Source organism: Vombatus ursinus, unplaced genomic scaffold (genome assembly GCF_900497805.2).
Source record: "Vombatus ursinus unplaced genomic scaffold, bare-nosed wombat genome assembly UNPS02011369.1, whole genome shotgun sequence".
NCBI lineage: Eukaryota > Metazoa > Chordata > Mammalia > Diprotodontia > Vombatidae > Vombatus > Vombatus ursinus.
In genome coordinates, this window is record NW_020951147.1 from 5,403,586 (window position 1) to 5,416,995 (window position 13,410).

The 13,410-nt window shown below is 57.8% G+C and overlaps 1 protein-coding gene across 3 annotated transcripts in view; it reads right to left on the reverse strand.

Annotated features, from left to right (window-relative positions):
- Positions 1-2,206: 2,206 nt before the first annotated feature.
- Positions 2,207-13,410, reverse strand: part of DPF2 (double PHD fingers 2) — an 11,385-nt gene continuing 181 nt past the window's right edge. Inside the window, exons 1-11 of one of the 3 annotated variants that reach the window (XM_027856084.1) lie at positions 13,186-13,204; positions 9,925-10,085; positions 9,487-9,594; positions 9,105-9,268; positions 8,595-8,687; positions 8,310-8,388; positions 6,483-6,620; positions 6,138-6,266; positions 5,807-5,919; positions 5,526-5,607; positions 2,207-3,462 (exon numbers count right to left, since the gene is read on the reverse strand). In XM_027856084.1, coding sequence (XP_027711885.1) covers positions 3,386-3,462; positions 5,526-5,607; positions 5,807-5,919; positions 6,138-6,266; positions 6,483-6,620; positions 8,310-8,388; positions 8,595-8,687; positions 9,105-9,268; positions 9,487-9,594; positions 9,925-10,057 — 1,116 coding nt within the window. In that variant the 5' untranslated portion in view covers positions 10,058-10,085; positions 13,186-13,204 and the 3' untranslated portion in view covers positions 2,207-3,385. Of the gene's footprint in view, positions 3,463-5,525; positions 5,608-5,806; positions 5,920-6,137; positions 6,267-6,482; positions 6,621-8,309; positions 8,389-8,594; positions 8,688-9,104; positions 9,269-9,486; positions 9,595-9,924; positions 10,086-10,193; positions 11,278-13,185; positions 13,205-13,410 lie in introns of those variants that run through there. The other 2 variants (XM_027856083.1, XM_027856082.1) reach the window with 2 other exon arrangements.

The following is a 13,410-nucleotide window of genomic DNA, read 5'->3' on the forward strand; positions in this document are numbered from 1 at the left end:
CAGGTGACCTTTCTCCCCAGCTTCTCCTTGCCGGAGGTGCAAATAATCCTAGTTACAGCTCTACATCTGCTGGCTCACCTATATTGTCAGCTTAAACAGAAAAATCCTTGCTGATGGGGTGCCAGTCCAGGGGTGGCTAGGTGGTGCAGTGGATAGAGTGCCAGCCCGGGAGTCAGGAAGACGCATCTTCCTAAGTTTAAATCAGGCCTCAGACACTTGCTAGCTGTGTGACCCTGTTTGCCTCTTCTGTCAATGAGCTGGAGAAGGAAATGGCAAACCGCTCCAGTATCTTTGCCCAGAAACCTCAAACTGGGTCACGAAGAGTTGGGCCTGACTGAAAACAACTGAACGGCCACAGTCCCTTTCAAGAGGCTGCAACATCAGGGCCCGAACCAGAACAGACAAGTCTTTGTGCGTTTGCATCCAAACCAAAAGCCCATGGTATGACACACACGAAACCCACATAAGATCTGAACCTTCAAGTTCCAGGCTAGGAGTGAACTGGACGGAGTTCAGCCACTAGCTTTCACGTCTTGTCCGTGTGTTTCCTCGGATAGGAGAGAGAGCCCAGTGACCAGTGAGGGCTCGAGAAGATTTCTCTCCTGAGGTCTTCTGGTTGCCCTTGCTTGCTCATGACTAGGGGAATGCAGAGGGAGGGCAGAGAAAGACCCTCAAGTCTTCCACATGCCAACATCAGATACTGCTCTCCAAGGTGAACATACACAGAATCCACCCAAGACCAGCCTGGGTTTTGGTGCCCTGGGCACCATCTTCAACAAGTTATGCCTTGCCAGAGAAAGCTTTTTCCCACCCTAGGGGGAGTTAAGAATCTCCGAAAATATCCTACGGTTCTGCCTGGTGAGCACCCACTCGGCAGGTTCTCCCTTGCTAGCATAGCTTGACACGTGACCCTCAAGTCTGGCCAAGGCCTAGCCTAACCAACTATGCACAGACCTGTCACCACTGCTCAACATTTGGGTGGCTTCCTACCCCCGGGATCGAAACCAAACCGGATTCAGGATGCCTTTCCCAAGCTTGTTCCACGTCATTCACCCTCACGCACTAGATAAGATATGCTTGTCTATCTTCCCTCTCTGTGCCTTTAAAAGACCTGGGCTGCGTCCCCACCCATCCAAGGCCTAGAACCCACATTTTCCTCACCCAGAATCCCTAAAAATAGTAAATCAAGCCCTGATTCATAACGTTTGCTGATTTCTGAGGTGTAAATGCTCAGACTGACAATTCACAGTTGGATCTGGCTCCAATAAGCATCCCCCACCGCCATCCCTTATCTTGTATTTTGTGCCCATTTATGTCAATAACGAAAGGGTGGAAGCTCCTTGAGGACAGGGAAGGTTCCATTTTGTCTTTAGCATCTGGCATAGTGCCTGGCACACAGTAGGTACTTAATGCTTGGTGACCGGTCATCTGGAGGCTGACCACTAGATGATGAATTTTTTGGCCAGGAGAACACAGGAAACAGATGCAGAACGACCCCCGGGCCTAGTTGCTGCTCCCGCAGGATCAGGCAGCGTGAAGAGGAAGACGTTTTCAACGCTACCCTGGCTCTGCCCTCTTCAGCCAGGCTGAACAAGGCCAACCCTTTCACAGGACAGACCTCCCCAGTACTGAAAATGGTTCAGCTTCTCTTCCTGCTGCTCCAACCGATCTCACCCGGCTTGACCTCATGGCCATCCCGTGCGGCCCCCTCACGGTCATCAAGGTAACTGCAGCTCTGGTGCCAGGATGCTGCCAAGGCTGCCGGGTCTTCACGGGGTGCTTGGGACCAAGTCGGCACAGACCGTTCAGCTCGGTAGGTGGGATTGACAGATGAGAGTCCAAAAGCCTCAGACCTTGGATGCTGGGCGGGGTGACGTGCTAAGGGTTCCCTCCCCGCCCATTTATTAATGGCTGCCCCCAATAAAATCCCAAACATCACAGCCATGTCTGGATATATTTCTCCTTCCACCGAACCTCACCTCCTAACAAAGAAAATGCAAAGTGTCAGACAAAACAGCTGGCAGCCAGCCGCCCCCATTCAGAACAGGCAGTGTCCCAGAACACTTTCTTCTTGAAGAGTCAGGAGGCACTGGATGGGAAAGGGGTGGGTGGTCCTGAGGAAACCAAAGCACCAGTCGGACCTGGACCAGTCCCTTCAGCCACCGAGGGCAATCCCCTTCAACAAACCCAATAAAGCGGCAGAGGCTCCATGTAAAAATGTTTATTGTACTAATGTCTGGAATACAGGAACTTAAAAAAACACACCTCAACTCCAAAGTGACAGTGAGAGAGGCCCAGCAGAAAGGGCTCCCCAGGGGCACTGCTCCCGCACCACTACCAGTCTCACCTGGCAGAAGCCTGAGGAGCCAGGGGCAGCAAGGCCTTCCCAGCTGCTAGCAAGCGTGCGAGGAGAGGAGGGGATGGCCGAGGGGCCCCCCTGTGACTTAGGAGCTTGGGTGCATGGGGTGGGGGCCTGGGGGCTCCCAATTCCATTGAGGGCAGAAGGCTGAAGGCCCAGGTAAGGAGGAGGAAGAACAGAAAGGGGATTTTGGAGGTAGGCTTGAAGTAGAGTTAAAAAACAGGCACATTATCCAACTTCTCCCTCTGGCCCCCACACTGCTTGGATGGCCCCCTGATGCTTCCCTTCTCCCCACAAAACAAAAGAAGAACAAGGAGAAGGGGAATTGAGGAAAGAGAGTGGACGCACAAGGTAGAGAATCACTTTTGCCACTAAAGAGGGCTATGGAAGATGAGCTGGGAGGGAGGAGTCAGGCTGCGGCTACGGCAGCACCAAGGGGCTGGGGTGCCCGAGTGCATCATGCCCTGCCCCAGGTGCCCTTCGGCAGCAGGCACACAGCGCCACGGAGAGCCTCCCTGCAGGGGCGGGGGGGGGCAAAGTGGAGAGGCAGGGGAGAGCCAGAGAGTGCCCCAGGCTTGCCCAGCTCATGCAGCCCCTCCTGGATGCCCTCAGAAAGGAGGGAGGGCAAACCCTAGGGGCAGAGTGGGCAGAGCTGGGAAAGAAGTGAGCTGCCCTCCTGCTCCGGTGTGGAGGGCAGAGCTGAACCCTGTGAGAACCAGGGCCTGGGCCCAAGGCAGGCAGAGTGAATGCACTTTATGGAGAGCAAAGGAGTGAGGAGAAGCCAGGGCCTGTCTCTTCCCAGGGGCAGCCTGTCTCCCCCACCTTCAGGAGGGGCTGGGGCCAGACGGGGGGATCCACAGTGTCAGCTGCCAGTTCAGCCTGCCTGCTGCCCCAGACAACCTGGCACCACCCTCCCTTGGCCTGCCAAAGGGGAGGACGGGAGAGGAGGAACTGGAAAACGAGAGAGGTTTGAAAGACAGCCCTGGACGCAGGAGGGGATTGGGGGTGCCTGGGCTCCCGGCCACATCAAGAAGAGTGCTGGTTCTGGTAGATGGAAGCCTTCTCCTTTAGCAGGTCCAGACACAAATGGCAACTCCAGCTCCCTGCAGAGGAGAACAGGATTACACAGCCTGGCGGCCAAGCTGGCGCAGGCACGGAAGGCTAGGATTCCTGGGAAACACCACAGAGTTGTACCCCTTTATCTGTTGTTGTTCATTCATGTTTGACTCTTTGTGATCCCATCTGGGGTCTTCTTGCAGAGATACTGGTTTGCCATTTCCTCCTCCAGCTCATTTTACAGATGAGGAAACTGAGGCAAACAAGGTGAAGTGACTTACCCAGGGTCACACAGCTAGCGTCTAAGGCTAGAATTGAACCCAAGAAAATGTGTTCCCGAATCCAGGCTGGGCACTCTGTGCCCTATGGCACACCCTAGCTGCCCACAACGGGTTCCAGGTCAGGCAGCTACATGGCAGCACTGCACGTGCCCCAAGTCCTCTGCGGGATTCCCTCCAGCCCCGTCTACCTCAGTCAAACCCCCACATCCGACCTGTACAACTCGGCAATAGTTAGGGGCCAAAATTAAAATAGGCCAAACTTCGGGCTACAGATAGGTTAGACTAGAGCCAGACTGACTGATTGGGTGCCGTGGGTCACGTGTCAAACAAGAGAGTGGCAACCCTACAATTCTTTTTTTCTTTGGCGAGGCGATCAGGGTTAAGTGACTTGCCCGGGGTCACCCAGCTAGTAAGTGTTAAGTGTCTGAGGCTGGATTTGCACTCAGGTCCTCCTGACTCCAAGGCCGGAGCTCTATTCACGCACCACCGAGCTGCCCCCACCCGACATTTTTCGAGGGCCGCCTGAAATGCTTTGGCAGCCACAAGCAGCCTGTGGGCCATGTGTTCTGCAGGCCTGCCCTACACCCTTTGGAGTGAAGATTCTTCACCTCCCACAAACCTCTTCTCCGAATCACGTCTTTAGAGGCGTAAGAAGACAAAGGAAAGCAACTCCACTGCAATATAGTTAGTAAAATATTTAAAAACATCCATGGACCCCAGGCTGTCGGTTCTGAAGTCCTGGCCTGTGACAGTCCCGTATCAAAGTCACAACCAGCACCGGTCCCCACTGGGGGGACCGACCTCCTCTTCTGGGTGACTTCGGAAAGACCCCAGAGGCCCAGGTCAGCGGCCAAGCCCTCCCTAAGCTCAGGGAGCCCCCTGAATCTGCTGAGAACAGTGATGAGGCCTTCACCGAGACAGTGGACCCTTCCCTTTCCTCACTTCCTGAGGGAAGACCTAGCACTCACTGGGCACCATCGATGTAGAGCCGGAAGGGACGCTGGAGGTATCCAGGCCGATCCCCTCATCTCCTAGATGAGGAGACTCTGAGCTAAACGGCTGGGCCAAGACCTGAAGGCAGGTCCTCAGCCTGCAGACTGTTGTGAGATGGTTCATCTTCTTCCATCCACGCTGCCTTCCCCGCCCTGCCCCATCCTTCTCTGGTCTCGGTAACCTCTCTCTCGGGGGCTGGGCAAGAAACAAAAGCTCCAATCTACTCCTTCCTTTCAGGGCTGGGGTGCCTCTCTTCCCCCCAGAAGGGCTGGCTGGTGGGTCCCCCCAGTGCTTAGCACCTCTCCTACAAGATGCCGTGCTAGGGGCCCTCTCCAACCCCGAACCCAACTCCAACCTGCCACTTTCCGGTCAGAGGTTCTGTCCTTCTCCCAGGTTGTAGTTTTGGGGTCTCTCTCAGGCCACAGACCTCCTCAGCCGCTACGCTGAACTCTCTGAGGACCTCCCTCGTGTACATTTTCAGGCCCACATCACTTCATACTATAATGGCCTCCTGATCGCCCCCCTTCATGCGCCCCACTTTCTCCCTCTACTCAGGCTGTGCCCCACATCCGGAACGCACTCCGTCACCTCTGCTTTTTGCAATCACTCGTTTAATTCAGGGAGAAGCCACGAAGCCTGTCCTGACCCACCTCCCCCAGCTGCTCGGGTCTTCTTCCCCAATCACATCCAATTTCTCGTGCCTACACGCCGCCCCAAAACAACATAAGGTCCTTGAAGGCAGGGACTGTGTCTTTTTTTGAGAGAATGGTGCGCGCACACGGCAGGTGCTTAATAAGCGCTCCCTGATGGGCCCAGGCCTCACTAGGGACACTCACCTTCAGGTGGCTCCGACATCGAGGGGGTGAGACAGTACATATGGTAGCCACGATCGCAGTCGTCACAGAAGAGCAGCTGGTCCTGGTCAGTGGGGGCGAAGAGAAGAGGGGGCAGGGAACCGGGGGTGATTAACAGGCCTCGGTGCAGCCGCGAGCGGAGGGGTCAGAGGGACGAGGGTCAGGGGAGCCTGTGCGGGGAGCAGCGGGGGCCTTGGGCCCGCCCCGGGGGAGGACCCGGAGGGTGACCGCCACGGGGAGGGAGCTCCCAGGAGCGCACTCACGTCATTCTCCGAGGTGCCGCAGAGGTTGCAGCATTTACACTCGATGCACTGCCAGCGGTAGGTCTTCACGGCAGCCATCATGACAGGGGTGAACTGGAGGCAGGATGGGTGCCCTGGGGGGAAGAGAAGGGGAGGCCTGCCACGTCCGCCACCCTCATACCTCGGGACAGGACGGCCGAGAGTGACCCTTCTACAGCCACACGGAGCCGGCCTGGCAGAGACCTCGCCCGCTCGGTGGGACCTGAGCAGTGCCACGAGGAGGCAGCGGGGGAGACCCGCGCTGCAGGCTTCCCTCAGGAATGGCCGCCCCCCGGGCTGCCCGCTGAGGTACCCGAGCGGCCGCAGTCGGAGCAGGACACCAGCTCCTCGGGCTGGCCCGTCTTCTTGTTGATCTTGGAGTCTCCCAGACAGAAGTCGCAGTAGTTGTTGGGCAGGGCCAGGCCATCAGGGCCCTTCTTGGCTGCGGGGGGGAAAAAAGAAAGCGGTGGGGCCGACTTCTCCGGCTGATGGGCCCCCTGCAGAGGGGAGGGCAAGGCGAGAGCCAAGGCCCGCTCTAGAGAAGGAGGGAGGACAGGCTCGGGGACAAGGGGCTGGGCCCACGAGCTGCACGATGCCTGCCTGCCTGGGGCGGCTGGCCCATTTCTCCCCCCAGGCCCCGCCCCAACGATCTCCTTACATTTCTGCTCCTCAGACCTCTGGGACACGGGGGTGGGAGGCTGAGAGTCTTCCTTGTCTTCGCCCTCCTCCTCGGCCAGGTGGGAGTGAGCGTAGTGGTAACTGAGGCCCGGACGGTTCTTGTAACGCTTCCCACAGACTGGGGAGAGGATGGCAGAGAAAGGCGTGATGATCCAAGCACCCCTTCCTTGCTCCCTACAGAGTCTGGGGCTCTGTCAGGGTGCAAGGAGACACCCCTCCTCCCTCCCCGACCCGGAACATCAGCTCGGTTTGGGGACAGGGCTTTAATGGATGTTACTGATGACGGAAAAGGGGAGGCTCCCCTCTCTCCTTGCTCATCCCACCCTCCGTAGCAGGCCCCATTTATGGCCAGCCGGCTGCTCTGGAGCCTGGGCCTCTCGCCTCATCCCTGCACAGCCAAGAGGTGCCCCAGGCCAAGAAGAAGGGGATGGGAAAGAGGGAACCTCTCTGGCTGGCCGCTGGAAGAGCGGAGGGGCAGGAAGCAAGAGACCGTTTCCTAAGCATGCTCTCGGAACCGGGGCCCAACAGCTCACTAAACTGTCAGGGAACCCACCAAACTTCCCACCTAAAGTGAATGGAGCCAAGTGGTCCCAGGCAACACAAGTGGGAGAAGCTGTGGGCAACTGAGCAGAATCATGGCAAGGTAGAGGGTAGTGGGGGAGGCCAGCAAGGTTAGCTTGTGGGTGACAGGGCTCAAGGGGGTGCTAGGAGAGTCAGACCCATTAAGGGCACTGCCTCACGGTCAGCCAGGACTCGTGGGGATGCCTAGAGAAGAGAGGCAGAATGTGCCAGGGGTAGATCAGGAATCCCTCCCGTCTTTTCCCATGTCAGGTTTCTCCCGTGCTAGCCCCCGGCTCCCCCCCAGCCCCGCAAGCTTGCCCTCAGTCTCATGGTGGAGGGAGGGAGGGGAGAACAGGCGAGGAGAGAGGGGGACACGAAAGGCATTGATTCCCCACCACCAAGGGTTACTTCAGGGGGACAGTAGGCCCCCTTCCACCCACCGTAGCCCCCACTGTAACTAGTTTCCTTAAACTCTCTTTAGAAGCCATCCAACGCCAGGGCCCCGAGTGCCAGGGGAGCAAGTCTGTGCATGACACGTGGGGGCAGAGACAGGTGCAGCAGAGCAAAGACTCCCTCCCTGCCCACCCCCCACCCCAGCCCCCTGCCATTCCAGAGGTTTTCAAACTAGCGCTGCAGGAGAAGACAGAGGCAGGAGGAGCGTCGAAGGAAGGAGGCAAGGGAAAAGGAAACACAAAGGCAGAGTGCCGAGAGAGGACGGCTACCTCTCTGGGGTGCTTTCGAGGTATGCTTTTGTTTGAAACTATCTGAAAGACAGAAAGAACAGTCGTGAGAGGAAGGCACACACACGCGCCCACGCACACACTCACACACTCGCACACACACACAAACGACAGGAGCAGCAGCTGCAGCATAAGAGCCCAACGAGGAGAGAAGCCTCCGAGCGTGGGGGCACTTGGAGGGACGGGGGGGTGGGGCAGGAGAAAGAGAGAAAACAGAGAAAGGAAGAGAGAAAAATTTGCGTTCAAAAAACTGAGGTGGGGGCTCCAGGACCAATGGGCCCCGCCACGTGGCCAGCTAGATGCCTCCCAGAGCGTGCCCCCTTGGTACGGGAGGCCTCCCGGCAGCTACGGGATGGGAGCACGTCAGAAGGTGGGATGACAGCCTGGGCTTGCGTGCCGAGGTGGGCACAGTTCAGGCGGTGAATGCCTTCTTCTTCCCTCCCCCCCCCCGACAGGGGGCCTGCCCCGTCCTCTCCGGCCCCCCCCCCCCATGCCGAGGTACTCACTGTCACACGCGTAGGGTTTGTCCCGATCCTCCAGGATGGCGGCGTCCAGCTTCTTACGGGCGTTGCTCACGCCTTTGCCCTGCCAATGGGAACGAGGAAGATTCTGTCACCCGGGATCTCAGGTCCTGCTTAGCTAAGCTTCCTCAGAGGTGGCTGAGAACCTCTCCACACTCAGTCGTGCTCCCCTTTCGCTGCGCCGAGCACTGTGGGAGGGATGGACCGGAGCACCCCCCCAGCTTTTCTCGGGGCTGGGAGAAGAGGCAGGCAGGGCCTGCTCCGGCTCACCTTGGCCTTGCCCTTGCCCCGACGCTTGGGCGTATCTTCCTCGTAGTCCTCATCGTCCAGATCATCCAGAAAGTCCTCAGGCTCCAGGATCCGCTGGGGGAGGGGAAGGTTACGATGGGTGGGGAGAGCGGCAAGGACCCCAAACCAGAGGGCCAGGGGGCCACCCAGCCGAGGCTGCCAGGCATGGCACGTGCCCCCTCGCCCGCTCAGCTGTTCCCCTGCCAATGGGAGACGAACGTAACTCGGACGTCTCTCCCTCCTTTCCCAGGGTTCCCACTGAATTGGGGGAAAGCCTGAAGCAGGAAAGAGCAAGCAGAAGTGGCAGCTGAGAGCTTACGTGTTCCTGGACGGTTCAGGGACGGACGTGACAAAGACACGCTCTATTGGCCCGTCCCCCTCCCACTCTGGAAGTCCCTCTAGCTGGTTTAACCCAGGCTGCCCCAGCGGCCTTCCGACGAGGGGCCACGTGGCCCCTGGGGGGCCCCTCCAACGAGGGGGAGAAGCCGCTACCTTCCTTGCCCGGCTGTTAGTAACCGGGAACTCCCCCAGGCTGTCATCATCCGCCTGGGGATTGGGGGCACCCCGCTTCTCAAGGGGGTCGGTGCGCAGCAGGGCCTCCAAGCTGCTTCCGTCCTGGGAGATCAGTCCTTCCTTCTTCAGGGTCTGGTCTGTATCTGGAAGGAGAGCCAGGGTACACTGACATGGACGGGAACAGGGTAGGTAGCCCTGAAGTTATGCCCACTAGAAGTAGAGGGCCCTCGTTCACCTCTGCCCTCCAACTTCCCAGAACCAAGAGTCTCCACGTTTCCGACACGCTCTCCCCCTTCAGCCTGTTTTTCAGCCCCAGACCGTGGCACTGCCCTGCTGGACCACAGAGGAATACCGCTCCTACCTGGCTTGATGGATGGGAAGGTGAGTCGGGGGTCTTCAGGAGGGTGGGCTCGGCGCTTTTTCCGCCAACGCCGGGCAGGATAAGAGTACAACTGCCCTGAGGCCAGCCCTGTGGGAGATGATCTGGGTCAGTAACCTGAGAATGAGAATGCCTTCTGGGCCCATGAGACTCCCTGCTGCTCACTTTGAGGCTGGGTGGGGGGGGGAGGGGGGAAGGAGGGGAGACGAACAACAGGTCGGACTGCTGGGAGTTGGGTGGGAAAAGAGGGTGGGAGAGGGAGGAGGAAGGAGAAAGGGAAGTGGAATCAGGTGCTGTCTGTCCACAGGAGGCCAGACTGGATGTGCCTGAGCCTCAGAGGACAGAGGCCTCGTGAAGGAAACAGAGAAGGATCAGGAAAACCTCTCTGCCTCTCGGCCCACACCAGGAGCTGACCCTCACCTGGCCCCCGGTGTCGTTTCTCCATCCAAATGTAACAGTTGCTCTGGGCCACTCCAGTCTGGGAGTCCAGGAAGGGCAGGCGCACGCTCCGCTCGGCACACAGGCGAGCGTTGTAATTGTGGCACTGCTCCATGGCATCTCGGTAGTACTGCTCCCCCAGGCTGTGGGGGAGAGGAGGGGCAGGAAGCAGGGCTCACAAGCTGCCCCCACTCTTTCCCTGGCTCTCTGCTTCAAGGGAAGGCTCACAAAGCGCGTGGGACCCTTCTGACCTGTCTGCTCTCTCTTCTGCCTTAGAGGACACCGACCGAGCTGATTCAAGTGACACCCCGAGGAATCTAAGCTGGGTTAAGTCCTGGCTGCCCAACCGGACTCTGCGGTGTTCTGGTCGTGGAGGCCCAGAACCAGAATTGTCTTAAACTCCACACTGTGATATGACGGGCTCTCCATAGCCTGATGCTTTAAGCAACTGGAAAAAATCCCCAGCCCCAAACCAAAACAAACAAAAAGGCAGCGGCAGAAACGCGCCAGCCGGCTTAATTCAATGAGCTGTAATTACTGTAATTTGAGGTAGGCCTCTTCTGTGAGGAGGAGGCAATGGGTCCACATTAGCGTGCTTTCAGAAGTCGCCTCCACATCCTCACCTTCAGAGAAGAAAACTGGATAAACAAAGCCGAGGAGCACAGCTCCTTTGTCTCCACCGATGGCAATCGACAGTGACATTCAGAAGGAAATGGAAGGAGAGCTGGGAGATCCCGGGGCCCTCATGGGAGATACTGGGGGCCGGGCCGCGGGCCACAGGGCTTTATAAAAGAACACTGTGTTTGGGAAAGGGCAGTGAACATTGCTCCTAATGACTGGGGAGAAAGGGGGGAGAGAACTCTGCCAGGGCTCCCCGGACAGAGAAAGCTCAGGCAAACATGGATGCCCAGGGCCTGTTAACCGGCCAACAGAAAGTGATGGGTGTTGGGGGTCACCGGGCAGCTCCCTTACAAAAGCCCTCAGAAGGAGATTCCCTTTTCATATCAGGCCGGGGAGGCTCCCAGCTCATGGAGCCCATCAGAAATGAACCCCAGAAGTGTTCTGCTTCTCAAACTAAGACCAAACTCCCCTCCTCTCCCCGCCAAACAAAAGCAAAAACAAACAAAAAAACGGACCAGCCCATCAATGGCAGGGGAAGGAATAAGGGAACAACAGTTGCTTCGTTGACTGGGGATCAGGAATAGGAAAAAGAAGGTGGAGTTCCCTTCTTTGGAAGAGAAGCCTGGGCTATAAGACTTCCACCGCCAGCAGCGACCCCCAGCAGGTGGCACTGAGGAGGAGGTAGCTGGCTCCCCACTGCACGGGTACAAGAAGCCCCCACCCCACCTCCCAAGACTACCTCAGAAGCCCCCCCGAATCCCAGAGGTGAGATGAAGAAACCAAGGCCTGTCTCAGGAGGTGCCCTGCCAACCGCTCGAACCCCACCTGAAGGTGGCTGCTACCACCCCGCCAGGAAAGACGGGTCCACCCCAAGAAGCTTCCCTTTTCTAACTTTTCCTTCCCTCCTGTCTTCTTTCTATGCTCCTCTTAGGATCTGGAAGAGTCAGCTTTTCTCAGAACAGCAAGATTTCCCTCTAAGTCAGCATGAAATCTATGAAACCGCCTCTGGGCCCAGCGAGGTGGTGGGCCAAACCCAAGGAAAACGGAAAAGGGGGAAGAGAACCTGTGTTAGGAAGGACAAAGTGGGAGATTAGCACGATCATCTCTAAATTGAGGGAAACCTCAGCCTGAGGAGAGACTGAGGAAAAGGAGGCAGATCAGAGAGAAAGAGAATGCTGGAGAGGGATGGGTGGGTGGCTGAGAAAGACAACAGAGGAGCAGAAAGGAAGCACCCCTCACCCAAACCAACCCAGGAGAGGGAGCTCACCCAGCTAAATGTCAGTGGGCATGCTCCCCCTCACCAGAATGGCTCTAGTCTAGAGGGGAGTCAGGGAGTGCTTTCAGCCTACCACAAAGCAAGGGCACAGCCCTGAGAAAGAGTCACCCTGGAAAAGACTCTTCCAACTCCCTGCACCCACTTAAAATGAACGGCTGGATATCTACCTGGCATCTAGAGAATGGAAGTTCTGCTGACCCTCGACTGGGTGAGTTGCGAATTCCAGCCCCACTTAGTGCTAAGCTGCCAGGTAAGACTCCAACGCCCCTCCACCCTTCACAGCAGCCCGCACTTCTGGTGATGCCTCTAACCCTGGCCAAAAGCACAGAGTGAGCTCTTTGTGATTCAAAGCGGTCCACCTCAACTGGCCCCTAGGAATACAGAGGTGGATGCCCGCCATATGGCCCAGCCAGTCAGGACGGGCCCAAGAGCTTCCCCCCCCGCAGCATTTCCCCCGTCTCTGTGGCCCCTTCCCACTTTTGCTACCTTCCTCTGTGCACCTGGTTTCTGCAGGAAATTCATTCCAGAAACCCAATTAGAGGGGACTCATTTTGTATTCCAAACTCCCCTACTTGGGTAAACCCACGGCTCAGGTACAGCCACCTTTTCCTTATTTCACAAAGCGAGTTTTGTCCCTCTGGTGGGGTCAACTTTAAACGATATTCCTGGCTTCTTTCAAGAAAGGAGGTCGGCAAGGACAGTAATGACAGCTGGGGGTTCCAAAGTCCCTGGAAAAACCCTGGCAGGTCTCTGTGCGGGCAGTGCCCAGGGCCAGTCCCTCTAGAGGAAGGGTTATGGGATACCTTATTCTCTCTCGGGGATCTCACATCTCCTGTGGACTTTGCAGAGCAGCCCAAGGTAGGTGGGTGCTGTCATTTAAGCAGCGCCCACAGAGGTCCTTCCCAAATGTCCCCAGGAGGACAGAAGCTCCTTGGGGGCAGGCAAGTCTCCCGATCCTCAGCATTCGGCAGGGTGTGTGGCATTAAGGATATCAACGGTGAAATGGACCGAAGGGCAGTGACCTTCCGACCCGTCGTCGATATGTGGGGGCAGGACAGCTCTAGCTAAAGGATGGCTACCCTTTCTGACCAGGCTGGACAACGCAGTGTCATTCATCACGAGGGGGCCAGCAAGGGACCTGAATTCGAATCCTAACTCAGCTTCTGAATGCCTGCTCTGAATAAGTCACAGTCCCACCCTGTGCCTCAGTTTCCCCACCTGTCAAACAACGATTTGGACCACGTGGTGGTCGCTAAGACCCCTCCCAGCTCCAGAGCCTGCGACCTTGAGATCCCGCCTCTCTCTGTGACCTTGGACACGGCACTGCCCGCGGTGCCTCAGTTTACCTCCTCGATTAGATCAGAGGGACTGGGCCGGACGGCCTCCCCTCAAGTTCCCTTTCCAGGCGCCTCAGTTTCCCCCTCGGGCGCGCGCCCCCGCCGGAAGTGCTCGCGCCCGCGGCTGCCACGCGCCCCGTCCCGGCGCTCAGCGGCCTCAGCGGCCTCGGCCGGGCCAGGCCGCCCCGCACCCGCCCCGGCGGCGCCTCCGCGCAGGCCGCCGCCACGCCCCCC